Here is a 17,493-nt window from a genome sequence, read left to right on the forward strand (position 1 = left end):
ACAACGTTTTATTTTAATCTTTTAACTTTATCAAGTATCTTTTTAATTTTTTAATTCTAATACTATTAGTTTTATCCTAATAAATTTTTATATTAAACTTTTAAATATTGACAAAACAGTCTCAAATATTGATATATTAAGTTTAATTTTTTTCAAAATAATAATGACTGATGCAAAAAATAATCATTTAAAACTAATTAATAATTAGGGTCATAGACCAAAAAGATATTTTACTAAATTAAATGATCAAATTAAAATTTTATATAAAGTTAGAAGACTAAAAGTATACTTTAACCAAAAAATTATTAAACTTTTAACTATACCCCTATTTATATACGAATGAGTGAGAAGCCCAGGAAAATTTTTAATAATGTAAACCAATATTTTAATAGGGTAAAGGGAGAAACTTGCAACAACATAATTATAGGATGTGGTTTGTGTGATTTTTTTCCGTTAAAAATAAGTTAAAAAACCATTCTCTATTTATGGAAATGGAAATAATAAGATTTTATCATGTAAAGAAGAATTTCAAGAAGCCATAATTAGAAGTCTTGAGAAGATGCCTTTTAGTTTTGATATCGGTGACCAGTTTCTGAATTTGAAAATTCAATTCAAGTTTTCTTGATCACGATGGTGTTGTTGGCTCTCAACTCACCAAACTTTCATGATTAGAAAGTCAAACCTAATAATTTTAGAATAAACTGAGGAAAACGTACAAGACCGACTACTTAATTATATTCTTTTATGGAAGAATGACAGTAAAATTTTGCAAGAAAGAATTAGTGACAGCTGGATTCCTAAAAATTTTTCTGAAATATGAATTGTAAATATTAATTCATATAGTTTTAGGCAAGAATCTCAATTATATTGCAAACTGAAAGTTACATTTAGAATTTTAAATTTATTATTTTCAATTAGAAATCCAGAATTTGCAATTATTTAAATCAATATTTGTAACTTATTTTTCAAAATTTTCTTATCAAGAACATACTTTCTCTATTCAAAAATGTAAAGAAATTTTTAAAAGGTTAGATGTTAAAAAATATTAGACATTTTTAATCTTTTTAGATATAATCATTATCTTTTTTTTTTCAAAAGTGCCCCTATTGAGTAAATAAATATATTTATTTTAGGGTAAAATATTCTATTAAATAGGAATAAATATAAAAAGATAGAGTTAATTTGAAGATAAGTAATTACTTTATTGAGGGTGAGATTTGATTAAAAATATCTTACATATTTTAATGGAGGGAGTAACTATTATTAATTCTTGGTTTTTTAGACTTAACTGTCATTTTTCCTTCTTTCATTTGCTTACTAGAGAATGACACTTAGACTTAACTGTCATTTTTCCTTCTTTCATTTGCTTACTAGAAAATGACACAAAAGGACCTTGAAAATAATTTAATCACAATTAAAGACCTTAAATTTTTAATAATGTAAAATGACATATAAATCTCTAAAAATTCAATGATATGAGAATCTACACATTGTGTTGCTTACTGTCTTTATTCAATTTTTTTTTTAAATTTATAACTACACCATTGATAATTTACAACTATATTTTTGGAATTTATAAGTCAATAACCTAAGGATCTGATTACAACGTTTCTCTTATTTACAAGTATGTTCTTTAAGATTTACAATTCCATTTGCTAATAATTTACAATTAAACTTTTGTAATTTACAAGTCTATTGCGTAAGTATTGAATGAGGTTCCTTTTTTATTTTTAGTTAGGGCACAAGGATAGACTCCCTACTAACTAGGTTATTATGGCTCTGTTTGGTATAATTAAGGTATTGCATTTAAAAGGACTAAGAATATGAATGGGATTGAGATTGGAATTGAGATTGGGAATGAATTGAGAGTAGGAATAAGCTTTAAAATGATGTTTGGTATGTCATGGGATTAGACAAAAATGAGATTGGGATTAAACAAAAAAATTGCAAAAAAGACACAAAAACCCCTCATCTCCTTTTTTCCACTCTTGTTGTTGAACCCAAACTCATCCTTCCTTCCATCTTCATCGTGCTTTACTTTGTCTCAGGAAAACCTAGGAAAACAACACATTTCTGAGTTCAAAACATCCATATCCAAGTTTAAAAAATCCAGATTCATCTCCATGATGCACCTTCACCTTTCCCTTGTCGTCACCGTGAGCTCGAGGATTACTCACCAAATCTCTATCACTAGATCTCTTACCAATGCGGGGACCTGGGTTTGAAGACATGAAGGAGTCTGGAACAATCATCGGCCGCTGAATTGAAGAAAACAAAGATGGAGTCTGGAATCTCGAACCGCCATCGACACCCCTAAGTTGAAGAATACAAAGAGAAGATGAACTATCGCTCATCATTGCCCATCGTGATAGTCACCAAATCTCTTATCATCGTGCGTCGCTGAGTTGAAGAATACAAAGAGAACATGAACTACTGCTCATCATTGTCCTAAGAGATAGTCACCAGACCACTTATCATCGTTCATTGCTCATTGATTACCAAAGAAGACGGATAGGGTGGGGGGCATAGGGAAAGACGCAAGAGAGGAGAGGTGAAGGGTAAAGGGAGAGAAGAGAGAAGGGGGTAGGGGTGGAGGACAATTCGGTTGCAAAATAATCAATCCTAAGATTGATTTTCCAATATTAGGAGTGGGTAGTATTGAGTAATTAATCCCATATAAATGAGATTGGAATTGGGATTAAATTTCTTATTACTCCATACCAAAAATAAAAAAGTGGTATTACCAATACCAATCCCAATCATACCCCCTCAATTCTTCATATCATACAAGGTCTATAGGTACAAGGTTTAGGATTCATGCCTCTACCAACTTGACAACAAGTCAAGGTGGTTACTTTATAAAACGGTATTTTGGTTTTTTACATGGTTCAGAAATATAACATTAGCCCATTAATATTTATTTTCAATTTTTTGAATTTAATAGATATTATTTTTTCTCATAGAATACTTTTTTGTAATTTTTTAAGACTTTTCCATAATTTTTCAAGTCAATAGTCAACCAATGGTCAAAATGATATATGCTCAACGTGGAGGCAACATAGTACCATGCATTTTGAATACTTCAACGGTGACATCGCCCCACTTGATGGTTTAAGATACTCAATGTCCTTAATAGGAAAGTTTAAGGGCAAAATGTTGAATAACCGTTAATTTAATTAATTATAGTTAATAGGGAACGACAAGGGTTTTAGAAGTTTCAAGCGAGGTGGATGAACATCGCCACAAGTGCATTATTGTATATAGCAAGTGTGGAAAAGATTACAATCAATAATAAGAACGCCTAAGGAATACAGAAAAATACACACAATGTCCCAAATTTCACACCAAATGAAAAGTAAAGGGAAAAATGACATGTAGCCACGTACAATTCTTCCTAACATACAGAGACATATACGAGACAAAGCAATTTAAACCAATACAAGTGAAATTTTAGGTATATATGCTGCTGAGTAGTAGCAGCCACAATAGATGAAACAACTAATAACACTGGGATGAACAAAATAATAAGTGACTGGTCATTTTGTGGTTTTAATTAGGAGGAGGAGGAGAGAAGAATGGAATGGAGGGCATAGTAGTAGGGATAGTGGGAACAGAAGGAATGTTGGGCAATGGAGGAAATGTGGCCTGTGGCACTTTAGGAATGGTGGGAAATGGAGGAAGTGTGGTTTGTGGCACTTTCGGAATGGTGGTCATAGAAGGAAGAGGAGGAAGAGAATTGGGTTTTGGCAGATTTGGGATATTTGTTGGCAAAGGAGGAATGTTATTTGTTGGGATTGAAGGCAAAGGTGGCAATCCTGTTGGCTTAGGCAAGTTACTTGGAATTCCAGGCATGTTTGGCATCGAAGGCTGTGTCGTTTGCAGAAGATGACGAGCTTCTACCACAATCGAACTCAGCGTCATGCTTGTCAGAGCCATAAGGAATATAGCTGTGATGAAAGATTTCACAGAAGAAGAAGCCATGGCTAAGTTATCAACTGTACAAGGAGGAGGAGAATAGTGGAAGATATATGAGAGAACGCTTTGGTTTGAGCTTTGATGAGAATCCAGGGGGTTTTCTTGGTGTTTATATAGATAGAGAAGTAGGCAGCGAGGATGTGTGGTTTGGAGAAACATAAAGAGACTTTGAAATCTTTTGTCAATTAGTTCGCCAAACTCACATGACATGCTGCCAAACTCGTGCAACAATACAGCATAAAAAATTAAGATCTATGTCATTTTCATATTTATGTGCCCAATAGGAGTTTGGAATACTCCATCATAAGAAAAACTTTAAAATTTATTATTATTCTACTTAAAAATTTAATGAGTTTTTAACTTGATCCCTATAAAAATAAGTGAGAAGCCCAAGAAAATTTTTAACAATGTAAACAAAAATTTAATGGGGTAAAGGGAGGGAAAAAAACTTGTAATAATTATAGGATGTGTGTGTAACTTTTTTTTGGTTAAAAATAAGTGAAAAAACCATTGTCTATTCATGCGGAAATGAAAATAGTAAGAGTTTATCATGTAAAGAAGAATTTCAAGAAGCCATAAGAAGTCATGAGATGACCTTTTTAGTTTTGATAGGTCACCAGTTTCTGAATTTGAAAATTCAATTCTAAGTTTTCTTGACTATAATGACGTGTTTGGCTCTCACCTCACCTAACTTTCATGATTAGAAAGTCAAACCTATAATTTTTTTTTCATAAACGTCAAAGCTATAATGTGTGTTTGGTTTTTAATTTGTCAAAAGTCAGTTTAATGAAAGTTTATTTGATAAAAGTTAGTTTAGTGAAAGTTAGTTGTTGTTATCAAATTTGTGTTTGGATATATTTTTTCAAAAGTCAGTTTGATAAATTGAAAGTTGTTTGGATTAATAAAAATTTATGTTTTTAAAATGTACTTTTAAATATATAATAACCAAAAAGGATACTGATTTATAATAATTTATAATTTTTATTATACAAATATAATATAGTAGAAATGTTTAAAAATGTTAAATAAATTTAAAATGACATAAAATTTAGAATGTTAGATAATAAGAATAAAAAATATAAAATTTAATATTGGGAAAAATTTAACTTGTGGCCATATTTATCATTTTGCCCTTATTTGCATCAGAAAATATAACTCATGCGGGTCATTTGCTCCTCATTTTCTTCTCCTATTTCTCTAGAACCCACTAACAGAGACAAAGCTCTGATCATCCTCCCACCCTCCGTCAGTTTCTTCTCCCTTCTTCATCATCACAGTGTTGCTAGTGAAGGCCTTAACTCTGTCGTGAGCTTGTTGTCATTACTCTTCTTTTGCTTCTTCAATGTTGTTTAGCTCAATCCTTCTATCATCGCTCTCTCGCCTTTGTCTTGTCTTCCTTGTTCATTGTGCCGCTACTGTATGGTAAGCTAAGTCACCAGAGCTACAGGATTTTGCTAGCAAGCCTTTCCCTCCCTTATTCAGTCGCAAGCTTCATTTTCTTCATCCCTACACTCAGTGGCGGACCTACGTAGTGGTCAATGTGGGCAAATGCCCCCCTTGAAAATAAAAAATTTACATGGATATATGTGGTAAATTTGCGTCCTACCCCCACTCAACTCTTTTTTTTGAACCTAGAGAAATTTAGTCTAAATCAAAGCAATAAACTTAGCCCAAATTCAGTCTTTGTAATAAAGCCCACAAAACAAAAAATGAACAATTGATCCTCACCCAAACGACAAAACCTCATCCTCAACAATAATTATTTCAAATAATAAAATCTAACAAAACTTAGCTTTTAAAAATTGTGCCCTAATAGTCAGTTGACCCCATACGCAAGAGAAGATGGCAGACTCGCACAGGAGGAGAACCGAAGAACTGGATTTTGGAGAACCATAGCTTCAAGCTTTAGCAAAAGAAGAACACGCCAAACTCAGGTACTTTCCAATTTTTCTTGAATCTTCTCCTTGATTATGAACATAGAGCAAGCAGTCGAGAGCTGTGAGTTGAAAAAACTTCCCTTTCATGTTTGAATCTGTCGATTTGGGGGAACGAAAATCATGGAACTGGAGAGTCAACTAAAAAGAGAAGCTGAGCAGTTGAGCCAGAGATGAGACTGAGAGATAATGGGATTGATTGAGGAAAAAGACGAAAAGGTTGTAGAAAAAGTGATTTGAGAAGGAAAAGTCATTGAAAAATGAGAGCTTGCACGTGGGTAGAAGACTATAGAAAGTTATTTATTAATTTTTAAATAATTATTTAATATATTTACTTTTGATAATGTTGGTGAGTGTTGACCGTGGAATGAACTTCATTTGCGCATCAATATTAAAGATTAAAATGACAAAAGTGGCTTGCACATGGCTTGTAATAGATTATCAAAATGTTGGCTTGCAATAGAATACTATATAAATAAATCTAATTGATTGTGAGTTGCTTTTGTTTGTACTGAGTAGTTATTTTGAATCTTGAGACAACAGATTTCAAGAATAATTGGATCATGAGATGCCTATTTGTTAATTATAAAATTAATTTCTATTTTTAGTTAATTATTTATTTATGATGAGATAATTTTTTTAAGTATATTGATTAGATAATTTTGATTTACAATAGGTGAATCACAAATTATTTGAATTTTGAAAAGAATATGGAAAGATTCTTAAAGAGAAAAGTGCCATGTGAGGAGCATCAATCTTCACCCATACATCATCAATCAAATCCTCACCACCACCATCAACAACAAGAGAATCAATCTTTAAAAGAGTTGCCATCGGACCCAGGAAAACGGAGTAAAATTTCATCCTATCATCCTAATGAGAGGGATAAGATAAGAAGAGCTTATTTACAAAAGGGACCATGTTAACCTATTCAACATAATTTTTCCCAAAGAAAAATTGGGAAGACTTTGAGAAGATTTTGTCCCTCTTGGTTTAATGAATTTGGCAATTAGTTAGAGTATAGCATAGAAAAAGATGCAGCATTTTGCCTGTGTTGTTACCTTTTTAAACTTGATTTTGAGAAGCAATCTGGTGGTGATTCATTTGTTATGGAAGGATTTACAAATTGAAATAAAAAAGAAAGACTCTCATCTCATGTTGGAGGCCCTAATAGTGCTCAAAATATTGCTTGGAAGAAATGTCAAGATTTGATGAATCAAAATCAACACATAGAAGTTGCAATTGCCAAGCAAGATGAACAAGTTCGAGACTTATACCGAAAGCGATTGACAGCTTCAATTGACTACATTCGCTTTCTTTTGAAGCAAGGATTAGCTTTTCGTGGTCATAATGAATCATGTATGTCAACCAATAGAGGTAACTTCCTTGAACTTCTAAAGTTTCTTGCTGATCACAATGAATCAATTAAAAATATTGTCTTAGACAGAGCTCCTGAAAATAGTCGTTTAATTGCTCATAAAACTCAGAAGGATATTGTTCATGCTGCTGCTGTAGAGACCACTAATGCAATTATTAATGATCTTGGAAATGAATTATTTTCCATTATTATTGATGAGGCACATGACAATTCAAATAAAGAGCAAATGGCTGTTGCTTTGCGTTATGTTAATAAAAAGGAAAGCATTGTTGAATGATTTCCTGGCATAATGCATGTTAAGGATACTACAGCTTTATCATTGAAAAGGGCAATTGATAAATTGTTTAGCACACATGGGTTGAGTATATCTAGTATCCGTGGACAAGGTTATGATGGTGCTAGTAACATGCAAGGTGAATTTTGTGGTCTCAAAAGTTTGATTTTAAAAGAAAATTCATGTGCATTTTATGTACATTGCTTTGCTCATCAATTACAACTCACCTTAGTTGCCATTGCTAAGAATCACATTCAAGTTGCTTCTCTTTTCAATTTGGTGTCTACTTTGTTAAATGTTGTTGGGGGTTCTTGCAAAAGAATTGATATGCTTCGTGAAAAACAAATAGCTAAAATTAGAGAAGCTTTGAAAAATGGAGAAATTTCCACTGGACGAGGCTTGAACCAAGAAGTTAGTCTCAAGTGAGGTGTTGACACACGTTGGAGTTCTCATTATGCAACTTTGGTTAATCTAGCAGTAATATATTCTTCTGTGATTGATGTGCTTGAAATTATAAAGGAAGATGGCTCAAGTGCAGACCAAAGAGCTGAGGCTAATGGTCTCTTACAGTTGATAGAAGCTTTTGATTTGCATTTACTTTACATCTAATGAAACATGTACTGGGTATTTCACATGAATTGTCACAGGCATTACAAAGAAAAGATAGATATTGTCAATGCCATGAATTTGGTTAACATTGCAAAGAAACGATTACAAGTTATGAGAGATAATAGATGGGAGTCTTTATTGGATGAAGTAACTCTGTTTTGTAATTTGCATGATATTGATGTTCCAAACATGGAAGACCTTTTCTTGTCTAAAGGGAGATCACGTCACAAAGGTAAAGCTCAAGATATTATAGTAGAACATCATTATCAAGTTGAATGATTTTATACTATTGTGGACATGCAACTTCAGGAACTTAATGATCGTTTCACTGAGACAAATACTGAATTGCTCCTTTGCATGGCTTGTTTAAATCCAGGCAACTCGTTCTCTAGTTTTGACAAGAGCAAATTGATTAAGTTTGTCATATTTTATCCACATGACTTTTCTTCAACTAATTTGGTGATGCTTGACAATCTGCTTGAGACTTACATAATTGATATGCATGGCAGTGTTGAATTTACATCTCTGAAAGATATTAATAGTCTTACAAAAAATTAGTTGAAACGGGAAGACATGTTGTTTATCTACTTGTTTATCTTCTATTGAAGTTAGCAATGATTTTACCCGTTGCTACAGCAACAGTAGAAAGAGCATTCTCTGCCATGAAGATTGTGAAAAATTAATTACGCAACCGAATGAGAAATAAATGGATGAATGATTGCTTGGTGACCTACATTGAAAAGGATGTTTTTAACAGTATTGATAATGAATTGATTATTCAACAGTTTCAAAATATGAAACCACGTCGACAACAATTGTAAGGTATGTAAATATTTGATTTTATATAAATTTTACATGATATTAGTATAGTTTCCTATGATATGACAATAGTTATCTTTTCTTTTAAATAGATTGCCCCCACTGGCCTAGGGTCCTAGGTCCGCCACTGCCTACACTGTGCTTGCTATAAACTGCCAATGTTAAGGTACAGTTGCGAGTTTATTTTTCTCTATGGCTGTTGAGTTCTGATGTGTCTTCTCCCTTCTTTGTTTGTGTCTTTGTATGGGATTTCTTCTCTGTCCTATTGTTTCCATTGAGATGAGAAACCATGATTTCTTCTCCCTGAAAAAAAAAAATGTCCGAGTGTAAGATGTGATATAGTTGAAATTGCAATTCTTCTCTTGAATTTCTGCTGCTGTCTGTGGCTGTTAAACTAATGAAAATTAAGCTAAAATTTATGTATTGAAAGCATAATTATGGTAAGTATGGAGTAAAATTTTTGAGCTATTATTTGAGCCAGAGCCAGTTGCACGAGAAGAAGGAACAAACAATGAACGAGAAGAAGGAAAAAACAATGAAAGTATCATGGTCAATTGTAATATTAGGTACCAGTTATTAATGCTTACATACTCATATTCATGTTTGAAAAGTTACAAAAGTAAGCTTCTGATTTTTTTCAGTTTTTCAGTTTCAAGCCATTCTGAAAGCCCTTTTGAAAAAGCACATTTCAGCTGCAAAAATAATCCCAAACAATATTTCACATTTCAAAAGTCAAAAACTACTTTTGGGATGGGAAATGTGATGTTTCCAAACAGTGCCATAATTTTAGAAGAAACTAATGAGAGCAAGACCGAATGCTTAGCTGTTCTTTTACGGAAGAATAATCACAGTAAAGTCCTGAAAGTAATAATTGATTAATAAGTTGTAGATATTGATTCAGATAGTCACAAGCAAGAATTTTAATTGCAAACTGAAAATTACATTTAGAATTAAAATGTCTTATTTGTAATTAGAAATCTTGAGCTTACAATTATTTAAATAGATATTTGTAATTTAATTTTTAGAAAAATATATCAAGAACCTTAATATCATTAATTCCTTTTCTGAGACTTACCTATCATTTTTCCCTTCTTTTATTCACTTGCCAGAGAATGACATCGAAAGGCCGCGAATGTAATTTAATCACAATTAAAGACCTTTGATTTTAATAAGGTAAAATGACATTAATTTTAAAAAATTCAATGATATAAGAATTTTTCTCACTTTGATAATTTACAAGTATATTTTTGGAATTTATAAATCAATAATAACCTAAGGATCAGATTGTAACGTTTCTCTTATTTACATGTATGTTCTTTAAGATTTACAATGCCATTGCTAATAATTCATAATTAAACTTTTGTAATTTACAAGTCAATTGCGCAAGAATTTGAACATGAGGTTCCTTTTTTATTTTAGGCAAGGCACAAGGGTAGACCCCCTAGTATAACTAGGTTACTGTAGGTACAAGGATTAGGATTCATACCTCTACCAAGTAGATAAGTGACAAAGTGATTAGTTAAAATGGTAATTTAGTTTTGTATACGGATAAGGAAAAAATTATCTTGTTAATATTTATTTGTATTTTTTGAAATTAATTCATATTATTTTTCTTATAGAGTATTTACTTGTAATTTTCGTAGACTTTAATTTTTCTAGTTAATTAACAGTGAAAGTAATATATGTTTAGTGGAGAGGCAACATTGCAGCTTTTTGAATACTTCAACGGTGACAACATTGTACAACTTGATAGTTTAGGATATTCAAAGTCCTTGATATAATAGTTTAAGGGCAAAATGTTGAATAACCATTAATTTAATTAATTATAGTTAATAGGGAACTTTATAAGGGTTTTAGAAGTTTCCAGCGAGATGGATGAACATCGCAAATTAAAGTACATTATTGTATAGCAAGTGTGAAAAAGATTACAATCCCTCTAAGGAATAAAGAAAAATACACTGTTCCAAACCTCACACCAAATGAAAAGAGAAGGGAAAAAAGACATGTAGCCTCGTACATATCTTCCTAACATACAGACATACGAGAATGTAAACCAATACAAGCGAAATTATGCGCATATATGCTGTGCTGACTACTAGCTGCCACAATAGATGAAACAACTAATTACACTGGGATGAACAGTAATAAGTGAACGATCATCTTTGTGGTTTTAATTAGAAGGAGGAGGAGAGAAGAATGGAATGGAGGGCATAGTAGTAGGGGTAGTGGGAACAGAAGGAATCTTAGGCAATGGAGGAAGTGTGGCTTGTGGCACTTTAGGAATGGTGGGCATAGAAGGAAGAGGAGGAAGAGAATTGGGTTTTGGCAGATTTGGGATATTTGTTGGCAAAGGAGGAATGTTGTTTGTTGGGATTGAAGGCAAAGGTGGCAATCCTGTAGGCTTAGGCAAGTTACTTGGAATTCCAGGCATGTTTGGTATCGAAGGCTGTGTTGTTTGCAGGAGATGACGAGCTGCTACAGTACTTGAACTCATCACCATGCTTGTCAGAGACACAAGGAATAGGACTGTGATGATGGATTTCCATGCAGAAGAAGCCATGGCTGAGCTATGCAGATGAAAAGCGAAGAAGAATAGAATATAGGAATATGAGAATGCTTTGGTTTGAGATTTGATGAGAATCCATTGTGGTTTTCCTGGTATTTATATAGACGGGGGTAGGTGAGGAATTTGATGTTTGGAGAACCATAAAGAGACTTTTGAGATCTTTTGTTAGTTCGCCAATACTTATATATATATATGTATATATATATAAATTGATCTTCTGGTAAAACTACAAAGTTGGCGGTTCGTAGAGCCTGATGTCATTTTGATTTTTGAGTCTTTCGGGCTGTGAAATCTTTATATATATACATATATATATATATATATATTAAAAAAAATCAATTCAAAATTCAAAATTATAATTTTTTAAATAATAATGAATCACTTCCATACATGTCAAAATTAATTATGAACTCAAAACTATAATTTATAAAATAGAATTTATATAATTTTTGGATAAATTTTTAAGAGAGTATAATTGAAAAACATGTAATAGTAGCTTATGAAACATCCAAAATTTTGAATTCATAATTAATTTTGAAATATAATAAGCATTTGCCACATTAATTCATAATTGATTAGGATCTAATTCACGACAAATTTGCCATGTTCACATTTAAGTGAATAAGAAGTTCAGCACAATAGAACTTGTATTATTCTTGAAAGGAAAATTATATTCTTCCTACAATTCTAAGATATATGATTTTTGTTTAAATTTAGATGAAAAGCCACCCCAATTTTTCTATTTACAAACAGAATAAAAACAGAATTTACCCTGTAAAGAAGAATTTCAAGAATTTTTTTTACAAAAATAAAATAAATATAAGGAAAATGAAAAATAAGTTCCACTCAAATATGCAAATAAAAAGGTGAGATTAGATAATAAAAAGCCTAGAAATTCATCCTAAGGCGAGATAATTATTCTAAAATCCGGAAGAATTCATCTGATATAATTTTTTTTTGTGAAATTAACATTGCTGACCCTCTGTAAAATAATAAAAGGCTTAGTTGTTAAGATATAAATTGAAGTTGTTTACAATGAAGGTAATGTTGTACGTTAATATAGAAAGTATAGTTATTATTGCATCACTAAATTGGGAGTTATGGCCAGTTGTATTGTTAATATCTATATACAAAAATTGTTAATTACTAAAACGAAGTTGTTAACGTAGGGATCGTACTTGTTATTACATAAATAAATTAACAATTGCAATTCCTATATATAGTTTGCAAAAGGTCAAAAATGTAATTTTGCAAAAAAAAATTATTTTAGACTTTCTAAGTAATTGTCTCATTTAGTGGTGCCGTTATATCATACACCTACATATATGAGATTTATTTTCCGTTCTCCCATAAATATATGTGAAGTAAAATTGAAATAAAAAAAGACAGTTATATATCCAATGACAATAAAGAACATATAATATTGTGTTTGGGCGTGTTTGATTTGGGGAAAGTACTTTTCTTGGGCATATTGAACATACACTTTCACTTGATGGTTTGTTAAGGCAAAAAATGAAAAAACATATCTTGATCAAAGGCCATTAGATTTTTTTTTTTTTTGGCCAAAAAATGCCATTAGATGATTTTGGAGAATTTCGCGCTTCAGAGTTTTGATAGCTCATCAACTTCTGACTAGTAACGAGGTGGTTGGCTTTCAGCTCCTAACTCTTCCATACTTTAAAAGTATCTAATCTAAATTTTACAAGAAATTATTAATGTGAAAAAGACAAATTGCTTTGCTATTTTATTTATTTATATTGGGAGAATAACATTTGAGGACTTCGTAAGTAATTTACCACTAAACTTGTGCAATTTTTAGGTAACTCGTGCCAGAATTTGAACACGTTTTTGTATTTATAGGGAAAATGATAAATAAATTTCATTGAAATAGGAAGATGATAAAATAGTACTGTGAAATGTTGTAATTGCTCTAAAATTTATAGGGACTTATTTAACTTTTTTTTTTACTAAATTTACATTTATGTCTCTGTACAAAATAATAGAAAGAGTAGTGTTAAAACCTAAACTGAAATTATTAATTAATAAAGAAGGTAAAGTTATACTATCAAAAAAAAAAAAAAAGAAGGTAAAGTTATAGCCAAACTGAAGTTAAGGCCATCAACTGTGCTGTTAATATCTAAACTGAAGTTATTAATCATTAAATTGAAATTGTTAAGATAGGAAGCGTATTTTGTATATTGAATAACTAAACTAACAACTACGTTTCATATATTAATAACTTCACATTTGGATCTAAATTCTAAGCAACTTCAATTAAGATTTTAACAACTGCACTTTCTATTATTTTGTTGAGGGCCGATCAAAAACATAATTTTGCAAAAAATTATGTTAGATAAGTCCTTAGAAATTTTAGAATAATTACTTCATTTCCTGGTACTTTTTTGTTATTTGCGTATTTCGATGATATTTATTTGCTGTCATTTACAACGCTACCGCTTATAATTTGTCATTAGACTTTTGCAATTTAATTACGAGCCCGTGGCACCAGAATTTGAACATGTTTTCTATAATGGGTTAAGGGATAAAATATATATCCGTTAGTATTCTACAAAAAGTTACAAACATCTTAAATAATATTATGAGGCAATCTTACATATCAATTTAAAAATGAGTTAAGAGCACAAATGATCTTAAACTTGAGTTGGGATTAATTTTATTTCTTAACTTTAAAAATTTAATCTGCTATTATTTTTTTGTTAAGTAAGCCTCATATTTAAATTTTTTAATTTTTATTATTATAAAATATTTTATAGTAAGCGCTACGATTCATTTTTAATATTTCTTATAACATAAAAGATATTGCTTTCTCTCCTCCCTCTCTCCTCTCTCTCTCTCCCCCCCCCCTCCTTCTTCATCTTCGTCTCTCTCTTTGATCTAAGAAGCAGCGCCGCCAAACTAGACCAAACCAGGTTAAGCAACACTAAGTTAATTTTACTCGTTTCCTATGTTGTTGCCTTACATTGCTTTGGAAGCCAGCAACAGTGCACTTGCTGGTCCTTCATCGGCCTTTTCAACCCCTGCTGGTGCCTCCACCGACTGCGACAATAATGAAGATAGTATTGGAGCCTCCTTGCACTAGGCGCACGGCAGGTATGTGTACCAAAGGCTGCCTTCATCTCCACGACTTCATCATCCCATTCGATGAGAACTTCGGCTACGGCTCCTTCTGGGAGGCATCACAAGTGGACTTCGAGGGGAGGTGTTGATGGTGGCAAAGTTCTCTCTCTCTCTCTCTCTCCTCCTCTTTGATGCATGCGTGCATCTTCTTGAGACTCGCCCTTGCTCCTTCGTGATCTCCACAGTCGATCATGAAGTTCCAAGTGTCGAGAAGGAAGAAGCTGCCGACGGTGATGATGAGTGCCGGAACAGGGGATGGAGAAGATAAGGAGGTTTCAGAATGGCTTGGATGTGAGAGGTGTTGGACAAAGAGATGGAGAAGATAAAGAGGCTTCAAAATGGGTCAGGTGTGAGAAGGGTGGCATTGGAGGGAGAGAAAGGGAGGAAAGTCCTCTTGCTGCGGCGGAAGCCATAGCTAAGAGCTTCAGAGAGTGGGTCATCAATGGAATCAAGAAGGAGGGTGAATCTAAGCATGGCCGTGTTTGGAGGGCTTGCTTGTGCAAGTTGCTCTGCATGGTGTTTGATGTGGGGACTGGCTACCACATCAGTTTGTTTCATGAGCACTGTGTTGCCCCTATTTGGTTATGATGCTTCCCCTTCAGTTTGGCCAAGGTTGACGGTGAGAGCATGAGCGTGATGGAGGAAGTAGCTAATGTTGTTGAGGACGGTGCCGGTGAAGGGAACTGTGAACTGGAGCTTACACTGTAACATTGAGAGAGTGGGGAGGAGAAAGGGAAAGGGAGATGTAAAAAAATAAAAAATCTGGAGTGGGCCCTACTAATAAATAATTAACGACAGTGTCATGGAGCAAATAAAACTATGATGTTAAGAGATAAAATTGACATTTAATTAAGTTTAAGATTATTCATGAATTTTCATATACAGTTTAAAAATAAAAAATGATATTTAATTCTTTAAAAAAATATGCAAAAATCTTAGATTCATAATGGAGGACCGATGTCCTTTAAGTAAGAGCTGTGGATCTCTCATACTATACCAAAAAGGTACAAAAATAAATTAAACATCCTAAACTAAGTTGTGTGTGTGTGTAAGAGAGAGAGAGAGAGAGAGAGAGAGAGATAACCACATAAACAGATTTGAATGAACATTTGTCCTAAAGTTGCCTACCTGCAAAGAGTTGAAAACTCATTTATTCTCATCGACTTGGCATTCTTATTCTATATCTGTTCTTTAAATGAAAAGCTAATTGATTTGTTTCTTATAAGATGATGAATTATTTTATTGGATGAATCTAGTTGGTTATATATTGTATGATGATTGTGTGGATCTGTGACCGCTGCGACCGACGGGAAGAGGAGGAACAAGGATGGATGAGGAAAAAATTATTGGTAATTTTATATTTATTTTTATTTAATGAAATCAATATTATTTAAAAAAAACAGGGATGATGGCAATACTGCTTTATAGTGTAGTTTAACGCACGTGTGCTGTAGGTTCTTGCAGAATACTTTATACGGGTATTTGTGCACTAAGCTCAACTTGTGAGATTCACAACCCTTACTTAATGGATATATACCTCTATCACATATTAAAGATTTTTGCATTGTTTTCAAGATTGGTGAGTAAAATTGTACTATAGCGTAATTTAGGGTGTCTGTACTTGTAAAATATTGAGTACTTTTACCCCAATTTTTTAAAATTTGCAAGTGGTCCTTCATAAATTAATTTGTTATCGATCATGATAATTTGATGGTAGTATAATAAGATGTATCATAAACAATAGTATCATCACAACGTTATCAGAACAGAATCATTGTATAATAAGATGTATCATAAACAATAGTATCATCAATAACAAGAAATCCACACCAGAATAATACCCAAAAAACTGAAAAAGAAAACAAATAAAATATAGGATCACATACAACTGTCACTCACATACAGAGACAGAAGAAGAGTATAATCAAAGCCCATACAAATGGTCGAATTAGATGTGTGTGTGCTGGATAACTACTACGGATCCGATCAAAGCAACCAACACAGTGCAGTGAATAAGCGAACGATTTGATGAGATTAATTGGAAGGAGGAGGAGAGAGGAATGGAATGGAGGGCATAGTGGTAGGGATGGTGGGAATGGAGGGAATGTTTGGGAAGGATGATGGCAATGGAGGAAGAGAAACCTGCGGCACTGTCGGAATGGTAGGCATGGAAGGAAGATTCGGAATGTTTGTGGGCAAAGGAGGAACATTGTTTGGCTGCGGCATTGTTATTGGGATTGAAGGCAAAGGTGGTAATCCTGTTGGCTTAGGCAAGTTACTTGGAATTCCAGGCATGTTTGGTATCGAAGGCTGTGTCGTTTGCAGAAGATGACGACCAGCTACGACACTCGAACTCATCATCATGCTTGAGAATGTGAGAGCCACAAGGAAAGTTACGAGGATGGAGTTCCCAGAAGTAGAAGCCATGCTGGATTGTGAAGTGTTGAAGAGTATTGGGGAAGATGAGAGGATGCTTTGGCCTCTGGGTAATTATTTGATGAGAATCGATGTGGGTTCATGGTGTTATATATAGATGTAGAAGAAGGTAGACGTAGGGCTTGTGTGGTTTTGGTAGGTCACCAATTCCTTGTATATATATTTCTTAGTGGTTGGACTGAAATATCAATCGGTGGTTATTATTTTAATTCAGAACATTCAAACGTAGGATCACCTACTTGGTAAAATATTTTATAAGTGACACAACAAAAGAAGAGGAAAAGGGAAGGAAACAAAAGGCTGCTACTTTTATTACATTCTTTTTATTTTTTTTATGCTGAATTTTGAAGCCTGGGTTGGACTA

At 32.8% G+C, this 17,493-nt stretch overlaps 3 protein-coding genes and 1 pseudogene across 3 annotated transcripts; 1 reads left to right on the top strand and 3 right to left on the bottom strand.

Annotated features, from left to right (window-relative positions):
* Positions 1 to 3,227: 3,227 nt before the first annotated feature.
* On the bottom strand, positions 3,228 to 4,041 carry LOC129295169 (protein PELPK1-like). The gene has a single exon (XM_054933644.1). It carries the CDS (start codon positions 3,979 to 3,981, stop codon positions 3,550 to 3,552), a length of 432 nt encoding a protein of 143 aa, XP_054789619.1. The 5' UTR covers positions 3,982 to 4,041; the 3' UTR covers positions 3,228 to 3,549.
* A 2,578-nt stretch (positions 4,042 to 6,619) lies between these two features.
* LOC129295162 (uncharacterized) lies at positions 6,620 to 8,991 on the top strand (annotated as a pseudogene).
* A 1,874-nt stretch (positions 8,992 to 10,865) lies between these two features.
* Positions 10,866 to 11,606, bottom strand: LOC129295166 (protein PELPK1-like). Its single transcript, XM_054933641.1, has one exon. The coding sequence runs from the start codon at positions 11,547 to 11,549 to the stop codon at positions 11,160 to 11,162; it is 390 nt and encodes a 129-aa protein (XP_054789616.1). The 5' UTR covers positions 11,550 to 11,606; the 3' UTR covers positions 10,866 to 11,159.
* Positions 11,607 to 16,450: 4,844 nt separating this feature from the next.
* LOC129295165 (uncharacterized) lies at positions 16,451 to 17,195 on the bottom strand. Its single transcript, XM_054933640.1, has one exon. The coding sequence runs from the start codon at positions 17,118 to 17,120 to the stop codon at positions 16,728 to 16,730; it is 393 nt and encodes a 130-aa protein (XP_054789615.1). The 5' UTR covers positions 17,121 to 17,195; the 3' UTR covers positions 16,451 to 16,727.
* Positions 17,196 to 17,493: the final 298 nt, after the last annotated feature.

The sequence above is a fragment of the Prosopis cineraria genome, unplaced genomic scaffold, assembly GCF_029017545.1.
Source record: "Prosopis cineraria cultivar Desert tree isolate PC_DT_omini unplaced genomic scaffold, ASM2901754v1 PC63, whole genome shotgun sequence".
Lineage (NCBI taxonomy): Eukaryota > Viridiplantae > Streptophyta > Magnoliopsida > Fabales > Fabaceae > Prosopis > Prosopis cineraria.